This window comes from Pinus tabuliformis, chromosome 8 (assembly GCF_031772625.1).
Source record: "Pinus tabuliformis cultivar Carrire ecotype Pingquan chromosome 8, CPIR1, whole genome shotgun sequence".
Lineage (NCBI taxonomy): Eukaryota > Viridiplantae > Streptophyta > Pinopsida > Pinales > Pinaceae > Pinus > Pinus tabuliformis.
Window position 1 is genome coordinate 978130863 of NC_142294.1, and position 16401 is coordinate 978147263.

The window sequence follows — 16401 nt, forward strand, 5'->3', positions numbered from 1 at the left end:
CAACTCTACTTTTATAGCTCTTATTCCGAAGAAGGATGATCCGGATAGTTTCGAAGACTTCAGGCCAATATCCTTGTGTAACTGCATCTACAAGATCATTGCAAAGGTTATTGCTCTCAGATTAGCACCAATCCTATCACAAAACATATCGATGGAACAATTTGGATTCCTGGATGGAAGACAAATTCATGAAGCCATTGGGGTCGCCCAGGAGGTTATTCATAGTATCAGGATGAAGAATAAGAAGGGAGTTGTGCTCAAAATTGATTTATCCAAAGCATATGACCGGATCAGTTGGCTCTATTTGCGAATGTTGCTTACACATCTCGGCTTCAACTATTCTTTTGTTAGTTGGGTCATGGGGTGCATCACAAATGTCAGTTTTGCAGTTTTGGTTAACGGTGCGGCCTCCTCTTTCTTCAACAGTCAGAGGGGATTAAGGCAAGGGTGCCCTTTATCTCCCCTTCTGTTCCTTCTTGTGGCAGAAGGACTAAGCAGACTAATTCATAAAGCCAGAAGGTCGGGAAAGGTAAAGGGTATAGAGGTAGCAATCAATCTCTTCATCACTCACCTCCTATTTGTTGATGATATTTTGATTTTCACTAATGGCTCCCCTGATGAACTAAAGGAATTAAAATGTATTTTTGATCTCTTTCTTAAAGCCACTGGAATGCAGATTAACTCAGGAAAGTCCCAAGCTTGTGTGGCAGATTTTGAAAGAAGGGAAAGGAACAGTCTGGCTAATTTATTCCCATTCCCTATTCAGCCCCTGGATACTCCTTTCAAATATTTGGGTTTTTGGCTAAAGCCTGTTGGCTACAAAAAAGAGGATTGGAACTGGCTCATAGCCAAAATTGAAGCTAGAATATCACATTGGAGTTTCAGGTGGCTCTCCAGAGCTGGGAGGCTGACTCTTATTAAATCTGTTCTCCTAGCTATTCCGGTATACTGGGCTGCCCTGACATGGATCCCCAAAGGAGTGCTGGAGAAAATCAGGAAAATATGTAGTAGATTTCTTTGGGCTGGCACTAAGGAGTCCTCAGTGCTGCCTTGGGTGGCTTGGGACAAAGTGGCCAGACCAAAAGAATGGGGAGGATGGGGCATTAAAAGACTTCCAGAATTCAGTCTCTCTTTAGCTGCTAAATCCGGATGGAGACTAATAACTATGGAAAACTTATGGACAAGAGTGGTAAAAAGGAAATACATTGACCCCATCCCCTTGGAAGACTGGATCCGGAGTCAAAACAAGAAGATAAAAAATGCTTCTGCCATATGGAAGGCCACGGTGGAAGCTTTCTCCGTGATCGAACAAGGCTTAGCTTGGAAAGTTGGTGATGGTAGACTCATCAGGATTGGCAGAGACCCTTGGGTAGGATGCAATGAAGATTATGCTCTGTCACCTGGACTTCTCAGACATCTGGACAGCAAAGGCATTACATCACTAAATCAAGTGGAGAAGGTTGGACAGTCTACTATCTGGGGACAGGCTTGGAAGGATGATGTCGAATTGGGAATCAATGTCAGGTGGAAGGCTGAGTGGGAGGTTTTCATAAAAGAACTTCAACGTTCAAATGTCAGGATAAAAGATGAACCTGACTGCCTGCTTTGGGCCCAGAGTAAAACAGGGGATTACTCGCCTAAAGATGGATACCTTTTCTTGATGGGAAAGAAAGGCTGGGGCATTCCGGACTGGTGGGCCAAAAAATTGTGGAAACTCAAAAGCCCAGCAAAGGCCAGACTGTTTCTATGGTGTATCTTAAAAAGGAAGATCCCAACTTGGGAAATTCTACAGGCAAGATTCTTAGTTGGGCCTGGTAGATGCCCACTGTGCAAGTCGGATGATGAATCCATAAACCACCTTTTCATATCTTGTGCTTTCTCTAGACAGATCTGGGAGGAGGTCACTGCGCTGCTCAAGATAAATGCTAGGTGGGGCCTCGATTCTTTGGAGTCAGCTTGGAGAAAATGGTGGCAAGAATTCCCTGATGGAAACCTGAGAAACCTGCCTCTCATATTCTGCTGGGGAATATGGCTTGCCCGGAATAAAAGCATTTTTCAAGACAAGGACATTCCCTCTTTCGTCATTGCCACTAACATTGCGGCCATTTACTCTGCATTACCGCCCCCTGAGCAAAAAGATCCTAAGCAAAAGCAAAAACAAATCAACATACAAGAAGGCATTCCTTGGGGTTTTTTTGATGGGGCTTCTCAAAATAACAGGGCAGGAGCTGGCCTGTGCATTCATATCGATCCTGATCACTCACTAAAAGCTTCTGTTGGGCTGGGTTATGGCACTAATAACTATGCGGAATTATCAGCTCTTCGTTACCTTTTATGCTGGCTTCTTCACAGAAACATAAACATGATACAGATTTTTGGGGACTCTCTTAATGTCATTAATTGGGTCAATGGAAAAGCATCTTGTCATAATCAGATATTGAGAACACTAGTGGAAGAAATTTTCTTATTAAAGGCATCTTTTAATATTTTTTCTATCTGCCACATTTACAGGGACAAGAATGAAGAAGCAGACCAGCTATCTAAAGCTGGTGTACAACAGGATATGGGCAACTGGGTCATAGAAGAGATCAGACAGGGGCATTCAGTCAGATCAGATATGCCTCCTTATGCACAGCCTCTTTGACTTCTGTCGTCCAGCTTCATTTTGACAGCAGTTTTGCAGCGGCATTATATATTATATGTATATTCATGTATTTTCCAGCTCTGTTTTATTTAGTTCTTGATATCAGTAGCAGCATTTTTAATACACAGCAAACAGACTTTTTTACTTTCTCTCCTTTTTGGAACTGCACACGGGCTTTGAGACATCTATATTTTTTGTTTATGGGGTTGTTTTCCTTCTGTTGAAGGAGACCCCAGTTTTTGTTTCGCATATATGATACATGGTTGTTATTGCACCTCCGTTAGGAGGTTGATTGTAAAGGTTTTGTGTCCTACAGAACAGCAGAACAGCTCCTTAAATGTTGAGCAGAACAGCAGACTTATGAGCCAGATGTGGTGGCATATGATTCAATCGCTTGTAAAACTTTTTATCGCTCTTAATAAAAAGTTGTGATTTTTTCCCCGGAAAAAAAAAAAAAACCAATGGACACCTATCTTGACAGGAACAAAGGAAGCGGGGAGAAGATGAAGGAGAAAAGTGGGATCCACATCAAATCAGGTAAATGATGATTTTGGTCTCTTGGAACTGTAGGGGGATGGGCTCCTCCCTAAAAGCAAATGCAGTCCGAGACCTTATTAAAGCAGAACATCCAGACTTCCTCCTACTCCAGGAGACCAAAATCAGTGAACAAGAATTTCAAAACAGCCTGATAAGAAATAGAAAGTATGAAGGAATAGCCATGAGTGCAATAGGAGCCTCAGGAGGTATAGGGGCAATATGGAACAAAAGTAATTGGAATCTCACAGATAACAGGCAAAATAGATGGTGGATCAGAATAGATATGCAAAGCACAGACAAGAAGGAGGAATACACAATTTATAACGTATATGCTCCCCCACACTTCAGGGACAAAGCTTCTTGTTGGGATTCTCTAATTGCAGACCTTGAGACTGCCCAAGGGAGGAATATTTTCCTAGGAGGAGATCTTAACTTAATAAGGAATGCAGAGGAGAAACTAGGAGGGAAATTTTTTATTGATCCCTCTAGAGAAAAACTGGAAGATATCATTCAAACACACAATCTCATAGACATCCCTCCTCAAAATGGTCGCTACACTTGGTCAAATAAAAGAACAGGCAGGAACAATATCAAAGAGAGACTTGATAGAATTTTAGTACAGGAGAGAACAGTTGCCAACTTTCCGAGGATTCGCAGCACAATTATACAGGGCTTCATTTCTGACCACAAACCAGTGGCGCTGTATTTAGACAGAGGGGAAGACATGGGTCCGCTGCCATTCAAATACAACAGAGCATGGGATTCCAGCGAGGACTTCAAAATCATGATAAAAGAAGCCTGGACAACGGAGATAACAGGCTCCCCACACTTCGTTTGGGAAACAAAGATCAAATTGCTGCGGATTGCCATAAAGAAGTGGGCGAGGAATCACGTGACCGAGGAAAGGAAGGAAAAAAATGATCTGCAAATGAAATTAGAGCAATGGAATCAGGAAAAGGAAGTCGTCCAAGAAACGGAAGAAGACCAAAGGAAAGAAAGTGAGCTATATAAAGCGCTTTACAATCAGCACCGTAAAGAAGAGGAAGAGCTAAGACAGAAGTCAAGATGTCTCTGGCTCAATTCTGGGGATAAAAACACCTCGTTTTTCCATAACAGTCTTAAAGTAAGGAGAGCTGGAAATAACATTGAAAGGATAACGTTTGAAGGCAAAGAGCTTACGGACCAGGGGGAAATCAAGGAGGCTGCCACTAAACACTTCCAATCTCTACTCACAGCTGATCCTCACTATCAAGAAAATCCAGAATTCGCCAACATCATTGAGAGAAAGGTCTCAGAAGCACAAAATTGTGAGCTGGACAAAGAAATCTCAATAGAGGAGATTGAATGGTCAATCAATAGTATGCCTCTAGACAAAGCCCCCGGGCCTGATGGCTTCACGGTGAGCTTCTACAAAACCCACTGGGATATTATCAAGAAAGATTACATAAGAATGGTGAAAAATTTCCACTCAAAATGTAAAATGGGCAGCAGTATCAAATCTTCGCATTTAGCGCTAATCCCAAAAGAGCCCAACCCCCAATCCTTTGACAGGTTCAGACCTATTTCATTATGCAATGTCTCATACAAAATTATCACTAAGATACTGGCAAATAGGCTCAAAAAAATCCTTCCCTCTCTTATTTCGGATAACCAAGGAGGATTCCTCCCCAAGAGACATATAACAGATAATGTTATTCTGGTCCAGGAGGCGATACACAGTAGCGTAGCTAGAAATGAGAGGGGTATGATAATCAAGCTGGACATGGCGAACGCCTTTGACAGGGTAAACCACACATTTCTGCGGACTGTCCTAGAGAAGTTCGGTGTCTCAGAGCTCTTCATCAGCAGGATTATGGAATGCGTATCCCATAATTGGACAGCCCCTTTAATCAATGGTAGACCCTGCAGCGCCTTCAAGAGCACAAGAGGCTTGAGGCAAGGATGCCCTCTTTCTCCTTTCCTCTATATCATCATGGCAGAAACTTTAAGTTTGCACCTGGAAAACAAGCGAAAGTTAAAGGAAATAACAGGAGTGGACATCATTCGAGGAGCCAAGGGGATCAATCACTCATTATTTGCAGACGATACTCTTTTAATCGGTGGTGCTTCAAGCCTCATGGCCAGGAGATTCAAGATCATCCTGGACCTCTTCCTTCAAGCCTCGGGGGGCAAATTAAACAACAACAAGTGCATGATTTACACCTGGAATGCACCAGGATACATAACTCAAAGAATCTCTATAATCATGGAAATCCCAGCTCAATCTAACTGGTCTCACTTCATGTACTTAGGACTGCCTCTGGCCAAAGAGACAATCAAAAACGAAGTTTGGGTCAAGCTAATTGAGAAGCTGAGAGGGAAACTGCAGAGCTGGGGGATGTATTGGCTTAACTTGGCGGGCAGAACAATTCTCATCAAAGCCATTCTTTCAGCCCTCCCTATCTACCAATTTGCCATTACCCTCGCCCCTTCAAGCATTCATAAACATTTGGAGCTGATTATAAGAAGCTTCCTATGGAAGGGGGGAAAGCAAGACACTAAAAAATTCAGCTTGGTGAAATGGGAAAAGGTCATCCTACCTCTAGAAAATGGGGGACTAGGAATTAGAATTCCTAGGTTGGCAAATATGGCAATGGGCTTCAAGCTAACCTGGAGAATCTTAAAAGAGAAAGGGACCTGGTGGACAGAGGTCATCAAAAGGAAATATCTGAATGGGATCAATAGCAACATCCTCTCTGAAGCAATCACTGACAGACACTGTACCCCTGTTTGGAAATTGATCAAAAAAACTCTACCCCTCCTCAAGTCTCACATCTCTAAAGTCCCAGGTAATGGAAAGCATATCAGCATATGGAAGGATAGAATTATGGGCACGGAAGCCAGGGAAAAGTCCATCAATTTCAGACCCCTGCAGCAGTGGATGTCAGAAGCTAATCTTAAAACCCTTTTCGACATCTCACTCTGGGATCAAAACAGCTGGAAAGGATGGAAAACACTGCACCTACCTAAAGAATTAGAGAATCTCTGGAACGACCTTAAGCTCTCTCTCACAGGGTCAGCCCCTACAAGCAGAATGATAGATGATAATTACGTTTGGGACCCAACCGGAGGCAATTACACAGTGAAAGAAGGTTACAAGACACTCCAAAATTCAACAGCAATCAACAACTGGCAACTCTACAAAGCAGCATGGAGAATTGAAAGCCTGCCGAAGATAAAACTATTCAATTGGACCTTGCTTCATGGCAAAATCCTAACTGCAGAAAATCTTAGGAAAAAGGGAATTCAGGGTCCCTCACTTTGTTTCATGTGCAGGGAGGCGGAGGAAAACATCAACCACCTTTTCATTGACTGTCCAGTAGCAAGGTCCTGTTGGAAACTTATAACTAGTCCTCTCAATATTGGAGACTTCCCCAATCAGACTTCCCTCCTTCAGAAAGGTTGGGGGAAAACCTTCCCTTACGCCAGCAAGAACATGACTCTAGCTAAGAGGATATGGACCAGCATCCCTTCAAACCTCTGTTGGCAGTTATGGTTAGCCAGGAACGAAAGTATATTCAAAAACAAGAAACCTAGTATATCCAGCATTATGGCTAAAACAACTGCTCTCATCGCAGAAACAATAGAAGCTAATGGGATCTCCCATGCTGACCCGGAATACACAGATGATAGGGTGAAGGAATGGGTCCGGAGATTCAACTATAAACCAAGAACAAAAAACAAATCAATAACAGGAACAGGGCAGAAGGATTGGAAACTCAGAGGGACAAAGGAGGAAATCAACAGTTGGATCCAAAATCAAAAGCGGTTCACGCTTCACTTCGACGGGGCTTCAAAAAACAACCCAGGCAGAGCTGGAGCCGGGGGAATAATTAGAGATCCTCAAGGGAAAACAATTGTCACTTATGAGTGGGGTTTGGGTACCATGACGAACAATAAGGCTGAAGCTTACAGCCTTCTATTGGGGACCTCCATCGCCCTGAAGCTAGGCATTCAAAATCTCTTAGTTTTGGGAGACTCAGCAATCATTATAGCAGCTATGAACTCCGGAAAAGATTTCAACCAAATCGCCTTAAACAGAATCAAAGGCAGAATTGAGGATCAGATCAGGGGCATCAGCAAAGTGACTTTCAAGCACGTTCTAAGAAGTAACAACGGGGAAGCGGACGAGCAGGCAAACAAAGCCACGGGAAGACTCACGGGCCAGGTAAAGGAAAACAATGATTCTTATGACAGGGATATTCCATAGACAGGACGCTCTCCCTTCGCACCAGATAATCGGTCACCTCAGGCATCCGTTTCAATGCTGTTGGCCCGCGTATACCTTATCCTCATCATATCATATCCTTCTCGACTGTCAAAACAGGTGTTATAGGACAGTGTATCGTCCTCTGGAATCGAGGAATGCAGGCACGGTTGGGATTCTCTCAAAGAACAACACAGACAATATCAGAGGGTGTGATCACGCCCATGCTGGTGACAGGCTCCAAGGACAGGTAAAAATCAACTCCAAAGATCTCAAGGACACCAAGAACAGATACACCACAGCTCGAAACAAGCGCGAGCAAGCCCTCTTCGCTCTTATAAATTACAACGAGTATCTCAGGACTATCACAACTCAAGGCAATCTGAGACAGAGGCGAAGGGCTCTTTACAGGCGGGGGCTTCAGTCAGAAGGCTCCTCTCAGGATCATAAGATCAGTATCTTGTTCAAAGAAAATACCGAGCTCCTCTCGGTTTGCAGCCAAGACTACCAGATTCCCACAGCTCATATTGCCCTCCCAAATCTCAGGCATCGTTTGAAGGCGCCCCGCTCGACCCGGAATCTAGTCGCTCCTCCACTGTCCTGGGTAACCGATTTTCTTCATTACTGTGCTTTTATTATTGCTAACAGTTTTGTTTATGTCCTTAGCCGTGCCCTTACTCATCATCTGAGCCCCTCGTCACTTAATCCAACGAGCAAGCAGCTCTGTGGCATCGTCCTCACGCCCTCTGCCACTTCAGACATTCCTCGGGGCACTGCTGATCCTGATTCCCAAATAGCCAGGATGGCGGAGCAGCAAAATCAACCTGCCAATCAGGGAAATCCTATGGGAAATATTTTCAACAACAAGGAGTGTAACATGTGTAAAGCCCATGTAATCATGATCAATGCCCTGAACAAACAGATGAAGGAGCTGACAGAGGACTATCACTCTGATAGAAATTCCAAGCGCAAAAAACTTGAGAAAAGGAAGAAAGAGATCGAAGATTTAAAGGACCGTTGCATACATATGGAAGCTGCCATAGACCACCTTCGCTCCCTCACTGAAAGCCAGCAGGCCGAAGCCTCAACCAGAGCAAGCAGGAGGGAACAGCTCCCGGATGACTCTGTCACCCAGCACTCCCCTTGATATTTATGCATTGTAAATTCAGTTGGCTAGGAGGCTCTTTTGTCAGGCAATATAGCCGTTTGTTTCTAGTTTTGTGTTTAATCAAGAGAAGCTTCGAGGATTATGGGTCTGCGAACCCACTTTTGAACCTCAGCTCTCAGAGCTTCCCCCTTCTGTACTAGAACACTGGATTGTTGGTTTTATAATATACGAGTAGACGACTTTGTTAAAAAAAAAAAAAGTTATAATCTTAGTTCATAGTGGCAGTACACTATTTCATTCACAAGAGAGAGGCAAAAGAAAACCATTGTTTTGTACACCTAGTGCACAAATTTCAAATCATGACTGCTAATGGAGGTATGATGAAATGTGGGGGCAGATGTGAAAATGTGAAACTCTAATGGGAGACTATCAACTCAAAATCCATCTATTTGCCATCAACATGGGTGGTTGTGATATAGTATTGGTGCAAAATGGCTACACACGTTGGGACCAGTGATTGAATTTCAAAGAACTTTATATGAGTTTCATTAGGAACATGTACACACCTTTCAAGTGCTTAGGGTCGACTCCTCTGAAATAGTCAACTCTCATCTTAAGGTGAAGTTAATAAAGAAATGTCACTCTAGCATTATTTCCTAATCTAATGCCACATAAGTTACAAATAATATGACAAAAGAAATCCACCCAGATTTGCAACTAGTCCTTCACAAACATCATCAAGCCTTTGAGACACCAAAAGGTTTACCCCCTTCTCATGGAGAGCATAACTATGGCATTCCCCTAATTCCAGGAAGTCAACCACCAAATCTACATACTTTTGACACCCTTTTGCACAAAAGAATGAAATAGAAAAGATTATTCAAGAATTATTGGAGGCAAGGGTCATATGTCCCAATACAAGCCCTTACTCATCACCAATAGTCATGGTGTTAAAGAAGGAAGGCACTTGGCACATGTGTCATGATTTTAGGGCTCTCAATAAGTTGACAATCAAGGACAAATTTCCTATCCCAATTATTGATGATCTCTTGGATGAACTTCATGGAGCAAAGTTTTTCACTAAGCTTGATCTACATTCAAGATACCACCAAATCAAGATGTAAGAAACAAACATCTTTTAGACAGTTTTCAAAACAAAAAAAGATCATTATGAGTTTCTAGTGACGCCATTCGATCTTTGTAATGCTCCAACCACCTTCTCGAGCCTCATGAACAATATTTTCAAACGCTTATTATGCAAGTTTGTGTTGGCCTTCTTCAGTGATATCTTGACCTACAATGAAGCATGGAATCACGCATATAGAGCAGATTGATAAGTCCTTGCAACTCTTGAGAGACAACTAATGTGCTTTTGTGGCTCCTCAGGTTGAATATTTGGGTGACATTGTAAGTCAAGGAGTATGAGTTGATCGCAAGAAAGTGGAAGCTATGCAAGATTCTCCCAGTCCCAAAACACTGAAGAGCTTGAGGGGATTTTTAGGATTTACAAGCTACTACAACAAATTTTGAAAAGTTATGGCAAGATTGCAACTCCCCTAACTTCATTCCTTGCCTTTGTCTAGACTGAGGTAATTGTTGAAAAAATGTAAATAGTGTCAATATTCATAATTGTATTTGAGTCATAATGTAATTTATTTCTCAAAAGAAAGAAAAAAGAAATTTTATTGCAAGAGAAATTGACTTATTAAAGCATGGGTTTCATGCTTGGGTCAATGATTTTTAGGTCAAAGCCTCCATTGTAGGCTTTTAGGGTTTATGTCTATGTGTAAAAGACCCTTCTTGGGCTTCATCTATCAAGAAAGAAAATGAATTTCATGTAAACTAGGTCTTTTAGATCTCCTCCACCAAATCAACCTCAACCTGGACAAATCGGCCTAACTGAGAGGAAGAAACCACTATATAAAGGCAGCAACTCGACCTCATTTGTAGTACATCCACAATAAGTTCGATCAGCGGTTGTTGGTGAAAAAAAAGGGTTTGAAATTCAAATAATAGGAAGAAAACCCTAGCAAAGGAGAAAGAAGTCTTTGTCAAGCAAAAGGAAGTCGAATTTTCTCTCTCTACCCGCACACGTGTGAAATTCTGAAGCTACTAGGGAGGCCGAAATTTCAGATCTGCAGTAGGGCCGAAATTCTGGAAGTTGGGGGTCGAAATTTTGGATTGTTGCTAGGCTAAAGCTATTGGACAAGAAGAGACTACTGCAGTTTGTTGAATCACCTTGGAAGGCTGACTTGGTGGAGGAGGAATGTCTTTTGGGTCTAAGGTCTTGGTCTATCTCAATTTGATTTACTAGTGGAAGATTTTGACTGGGTTTTCTCCTATAGAAGGATTTTAGCCCTGGCAGAGTACCTACATCTGGTGTTGTTGGTCTTCATGATTTGATTTGTTGATTGCTTGATGAAACAAAGATAAAAGAAGAACATAAAGAGAAGATAATAAGACTACAAGAATATCACAAGTAATTATCAATATAAGAAAACCTTTCTGCCTTTCTGATTTTCTAACATGGTATCAGAGCTAAGGAGAAGGAGGAAAGAAAAAGGCAGCAAGAAGATCTCCTGAAAGAACCAAAGGATAAGGATCATATAAGAATAAGGTCTACTATATCAGGAAAAGAGGACATGACAATGAAGTCTAAAAACAAGTTGGAAGAAGCCTCCAACTACAGGGCATGGAAGAAGAGGATAGATCTTATTCTCGCTAAGCATAAAATTGTGGATCTTGTTCAAGAAAAAGTTAAGAAGCCTACATATGATTTAGGAAAGGAGAAATTCAAGGAAACCGACATCTTGGCCATGAATCTAATAGTATACTGAGTGAAGGACAATTTAATCCCATACATATCCAATATAGATTCCACTCGAGAAATGTATGAAGCCCTCTCCAAGTTATTTACCATTAAGAACATTCGTGAAATAGCTAGTCTCACGAATGAACTAAGAACAATAAAGATGACAAAAGATGATATTGTTTCATCATATTTTGTAAGGATCTCTAGAATAAGAGATGAACTCCAAGCTATAGATGAAGTTGTACCATTGAAAGAACTCACACTTGTTGCACTACTAGGTCTACCAAAATCTTGGAGAACTTTTGCATCAGGAATTAGCAGTTGGAAAGATACTCTAACCTTTGAACAAATGTGGAATGCATGCAGTCAAGAAGAAGCTCGTATCTCATTAGTAAGTAATAAGAAGAAGGATGAAGAAGACAACATTTCAAATGCCTACTCTGCTCATCACAAGAAAAAGGGAGCATATAAGAAGTTCAAAGGTCCAGAGAAGAAGGTTGATCTATCAAAGATTGAATGCTACAATTGTCATAAGTTGGGAGACTACTGAAGTCAATGTCCTGAAAGTCCAAGGAATAAGAAGAAAGAAAGAAAACATGCAAATGTTGCCAATGAAGCTCCACCCAAAAAGAACAAAACTGAAGAGTCTTGTGAAAATTTGGAAGCCCAAATTTCTACTGCAGCAATTGATTATGTTTCTTCTATTTGTTAATTACTGAACAAAATTATTTATTGTTTTCTACAGTAGACACCGAAACTAATACACTGCAACCTTCACCATTTAAATAAAATACGGAAGCAAGAAACTGAGCAAGAAAGAAATACAACACATCTACACAGTTATTTTTGCACAAATGTCCTCAAAAAAACCCAATGCGGGAAAATCGGTGCAGCAGCTAAGCGTTTTATTATTATGCAGTAGTAATTTCTGAGTACAATTTGTTGGATCCCCAACTGGCTATCTGATACAGAGAGAAACTGGACAAAACAAGCAGTGAGATGCCTCATCCTATTACTGGAAGAATCTGGCACTGATCTCGCTGGAGAAGAGCCTCTCCGTCCCTTCTGCGTCAACCTCTGCGCAAAACTGTGTCAGCCTCTGCGCAGAACAGCGTCAATCTTTGTGTCACCTCTGTTGGGGACCGCGTTGCTCCTCCTTCAGACCCTATGTTGGCTGGAAACTTCGATTTTCTACCTCCCAATCTCACATCCCGACTCCTAGCTTCTGAAACTCGATTTCCTAAGAAGGATTCGATCTCCCTCTAGGCTCTATGCTACCACTGCATCAGCTCTACATGGGTCAGCGTCAGCCTCTCTGGATGTCGTCTTGCCCTCTCTGCCTTGTACTCTCCGACCAAGAAAAATTCCCTTCTGATACTATCCCTACCCCTCACTACAAAAGATCACTTTGAATTTCTCTTTGGCAGCTACTTTGCTTCAAAAATTCGATCTTCTGATCTTTACTCACTATATTCTCCAAGTGCACATTAATGTCCTTCTTATAATCCTCTAGTTGAGAACCAACGGCCTAGATTAGATTCTAATCAATGGCTCAGATCATTTGGACTCGATCTTCGTCTTCTTCTAGAACTTTCACCCACAGTTAGGTTAATACCCTTTAATTATTTTAATTTCCTAAGTTTAGACTTAGGCACCCATTAAAAATAATTAATTATTTTAATAAAACTGTCTCCGTGTGGAATTTCCCAAAATGATTTCTGGGTATTGGAGAATGCATGTGTCTAAGCCTCCCTGCAAATTTTGAGACTTAGAGCACATCCGATGCTACCAAAAATCAACACTCCCTCTTAGTGAGGAATGTGCTCTAGTAATGCAACCTGTTGAAGCATCACTCTGATTCTAAAACATCTCCCTTTGCGCGGCTGATATCTGACATTGCTACCCACCAACTACTACGCAAATGTTTCATATGTATTGTTGTTGGCCCTATCACTGCCAACATTGCATTTGTACTGCAACTCCCTCTCAAATTCTGCATCCGTGTTGTTGTTGGCACTACCACTACTAACACTACATCTGCACTGCAACCTTCTCCAACTGTTGTTGCTACTACATCAGCAACAACAAAGCTTCCCAAATTACTGAACAAGTGTTCAGTATGATGCATCTCGTTGTTGGAGTATGATTGTTGCTAGTCTCTATGTTGACCCTTTGAAGCCTCTGCGTTGCTGCTGACCTCTGCTTTGTGCCAACTGCATTGTTGCCAACTCTACTCTGTGTTGCTCAGTCTCTGGCGCTCCTAGCCACTGCAACTGTCACTTTGGCACTCCTCTGCACCAACTGACACTGGTCCATCCTGCTACTTCTGATCTGGGCTCCCGTAGCAAGGAATTGATCCGAGAGGTGGGCTCCTCAAGGATCCTACCCATCTGTAGTCCTTTCGAACTACAACTCTAGATCACCCCACCTCCCTCCTGGAGGTATCTGGGCTATCATGGCAAACTCCTCCTCCTCGATCTTCACGGGTGCAGCCTTCGGATCATGCTTCTCATCTTTGTCCTTCTTTCTGAGAGGACATTGTGTTGTGTAGTGACTAAATTCACCACACCTTAAGCATTTAATCTTCAAGACGTCCTTCTTCCACCTCCACTACTCCTGCTGCCACTTGGATACGATGGTTGCATTCTCTTCCTCCTCCTTGGGCTTCGACCCACTATTGTTGCTTTTGTCAAGTTTACACTTGACCAAGTCTCTCCTCAGCTTGTAATGTTCCAAACTAGGAAAAGTAATGCTATGCAAAGTGGACAATAAAAATAACACCACAAAATTAAATCAGACCATCAGACCACAAAATTGGCAAACAAATTGCGTTGTCTACTCAATTTATTAAATGGGAAGAGGTGTATAGCAAGGTGCTGGAATGTGTGCACCTGGGTTTTCTCTAGGCAAGCTAGCAAAAGCCCAAAATGAATAATGGAACACCCTCCTCAAATTTGTCAGTAATCCGGTCAAGAGTTGCGATGTTACTGCCCAGAGAGGTGTTGCTGCCTAAAATGATCTACTGTTAGAGCCTTCCCTGTTGCTCAGAAAATTATGGGAAATTAATCCTAGCCTCTACACAAGAAACCCAGAATAAGCCACGAAAGAATTAGCCAAATGTTGACCTCGGACTTTTGGCCCAAATTCCCCTTAGCTCCTCTAGTTGCTGGCTGAGTTGGGACCCCTGTTTGACCCCTCAAATTTGCCCAGAAAATTCTATAAAATTAAGAGTGTGATCCTTGCCCAAAACCCAAAAAACCCCAGAGAGGGTTTCCCTTGGTTCCAACCTTCAAAAATTGACCTTTCACAACTGTGCCCTCCTCGAAATAAGAATTTTGTTGTGGCGACTACTCCTGTCAGCCCCTGCACTCCCAACTCCAGCAATCCTCCTCAAATGGCCCTCCAAATGATCTCCTAGCTCCCCAGCTTCAAAATCCCCTGGATAATGTTGCCCCAACTAATTTCACTCCAATGACTGCGCAGCACCTGCGCTGTTGTTACTCTCCCTATTTTGCATTGTTGTTACTCTCCCTGTTCTACGTTGCTGCTACTCTCCCTGTTGTTGGAACTCAACCTCCTTGCTATTATTCGTCCTCCTACTGCTCCTTTCACTGTGACTATAACTCGGTTCTGCGCTGCTGTTACTCTCCCTGCTCTGCACTGTTGCTACTCCCCCAGCTGCTGGAACTCAACCTCCTGCTACTGTACTTGGCCCTCCTGCTTCTACTTTCCCGCTGCTATAACTCAGCCCTTCTGTTGCTCCTTTCCTTGTGGCTGTAACTCGGCCTCCTTGTTGTTGTAACTCGACTTGCTGTTGTTGCAACTCGACTCACTGGTACTAGTACATCTTGGAACAAAATAGTACTCCCTCCTAGGGCTGGCACTTGAAGTCCACCGAAGCAAGGATTGAGATCTTCACTCGAAGACACTCGTGTGCTAAGCAGCACAGTAACCTGGCTAAGCAGCTCGAACAACTAAGATTGAGTTCAATATGTCAAAAAGATACCAAATGAGGTTGAGCCTCCTCTATTTATAATTTGTGGGCCTCTTTTCCCATGTGGGCCCCCTCCAACTAGCAATTTGACTTTCCCTCCTTAGTCTTTCGAACTTCCCTCTAAGGAGGTGCGTATTTCCTCATGTGGGTGGCCCCCACGCTATGCCAACAAAGCATTTCGGCCCCTTTTTCCATCCTAAGTCTTTTTCAAAAATCACATGGGTTCCATGGCCTCCAAAATTGTCAAAATTGTAGAAAAAATAACCCTGTAACAATTTAATTTCGAAAGGGACATTACAGTCCTCCCCTCCCAAATGTTGCTTGTCCCCAAGCAACTTTAGCATCGGATGCTCACGTATGTGTTCACCCTCCCAGGTGGCATCCTCACTCGGCAAGTTCATCCAATGCACCAAAAATCGCTTGTCCTCCAACAATACCTAAACAAGTGCCTCTTCTGTCTACTAATCACCCCTATAACCATCGGTAATATCGAGGTCCCAAACGTGCCACTGAGTCATCCTAGGTCCCTGCATTGTCCTGACATGAAAGAATCCCTCAATATCAGGATCCCAATCCATCTTGTCCCACCTGAAGCTCCCCTCGCTTGACTCACTATCTTGTCCAGTATAAATACCAGAAGTCCCTTGCTCCATCAGTGACTCGCTAAAGCCCAATGGTAGATCTGTATGATCTCCCCTTGCAATAGTCGGTGCATCCCTAAAGGTTATTGAGTTGTGAAGAGTTGTGATGCCCCAATTCCCTGCTAGTCCCAGAGTGGTGCCACTATGCTAACGTTGTGCGACTCTAACTATGTCATACTCCCCATCGTGCGCAAACAATATCCTCCTCTCCTGGAACTCCATGATGGAATACTGAAAAAGGCGAGACACATCCTGCCTAGGCATCTCCATGGCGCCAAGGCCTACCCATCCAAATCTAACTCTAAACCTGTGCAACAACAGAGAATGCGGCATGCCTACCTCCCCATATGATGAAGCCCTCTGTGAACCCCCATGTGTCATCCTCGGAGTGAACTATATCACTCTCTACCACAACTCCG

At 42.8% G+C, this 16401-nt stretch overlaps 2 protein-coding genes across 2 annotated transcripts in view; one reads left to right on the plus strand and one right to left on the minus strand.

Moving 5' to 3' along the window:
- The window catches only part of LOC149238704 (ninja-family protein 7-like), a 131074-nt gene that overhangs the window by 83781 nt on the left and 30892 nt on the right, over positions 1-16401 (minus strand).
- Positions 3219-8574, plus strand: LOC149238705 (uncharacterized). The gene is made up of 2 exons (XM_089369648.1): positions 3219-7388; positions 7678-8574. Exons 1-2 carry the CDS (start codon positions 3219-3221, stop codon positions 8572-8574), a joined length of 5067 nt encoding a protein of 1688 aa, XP_089225774.1.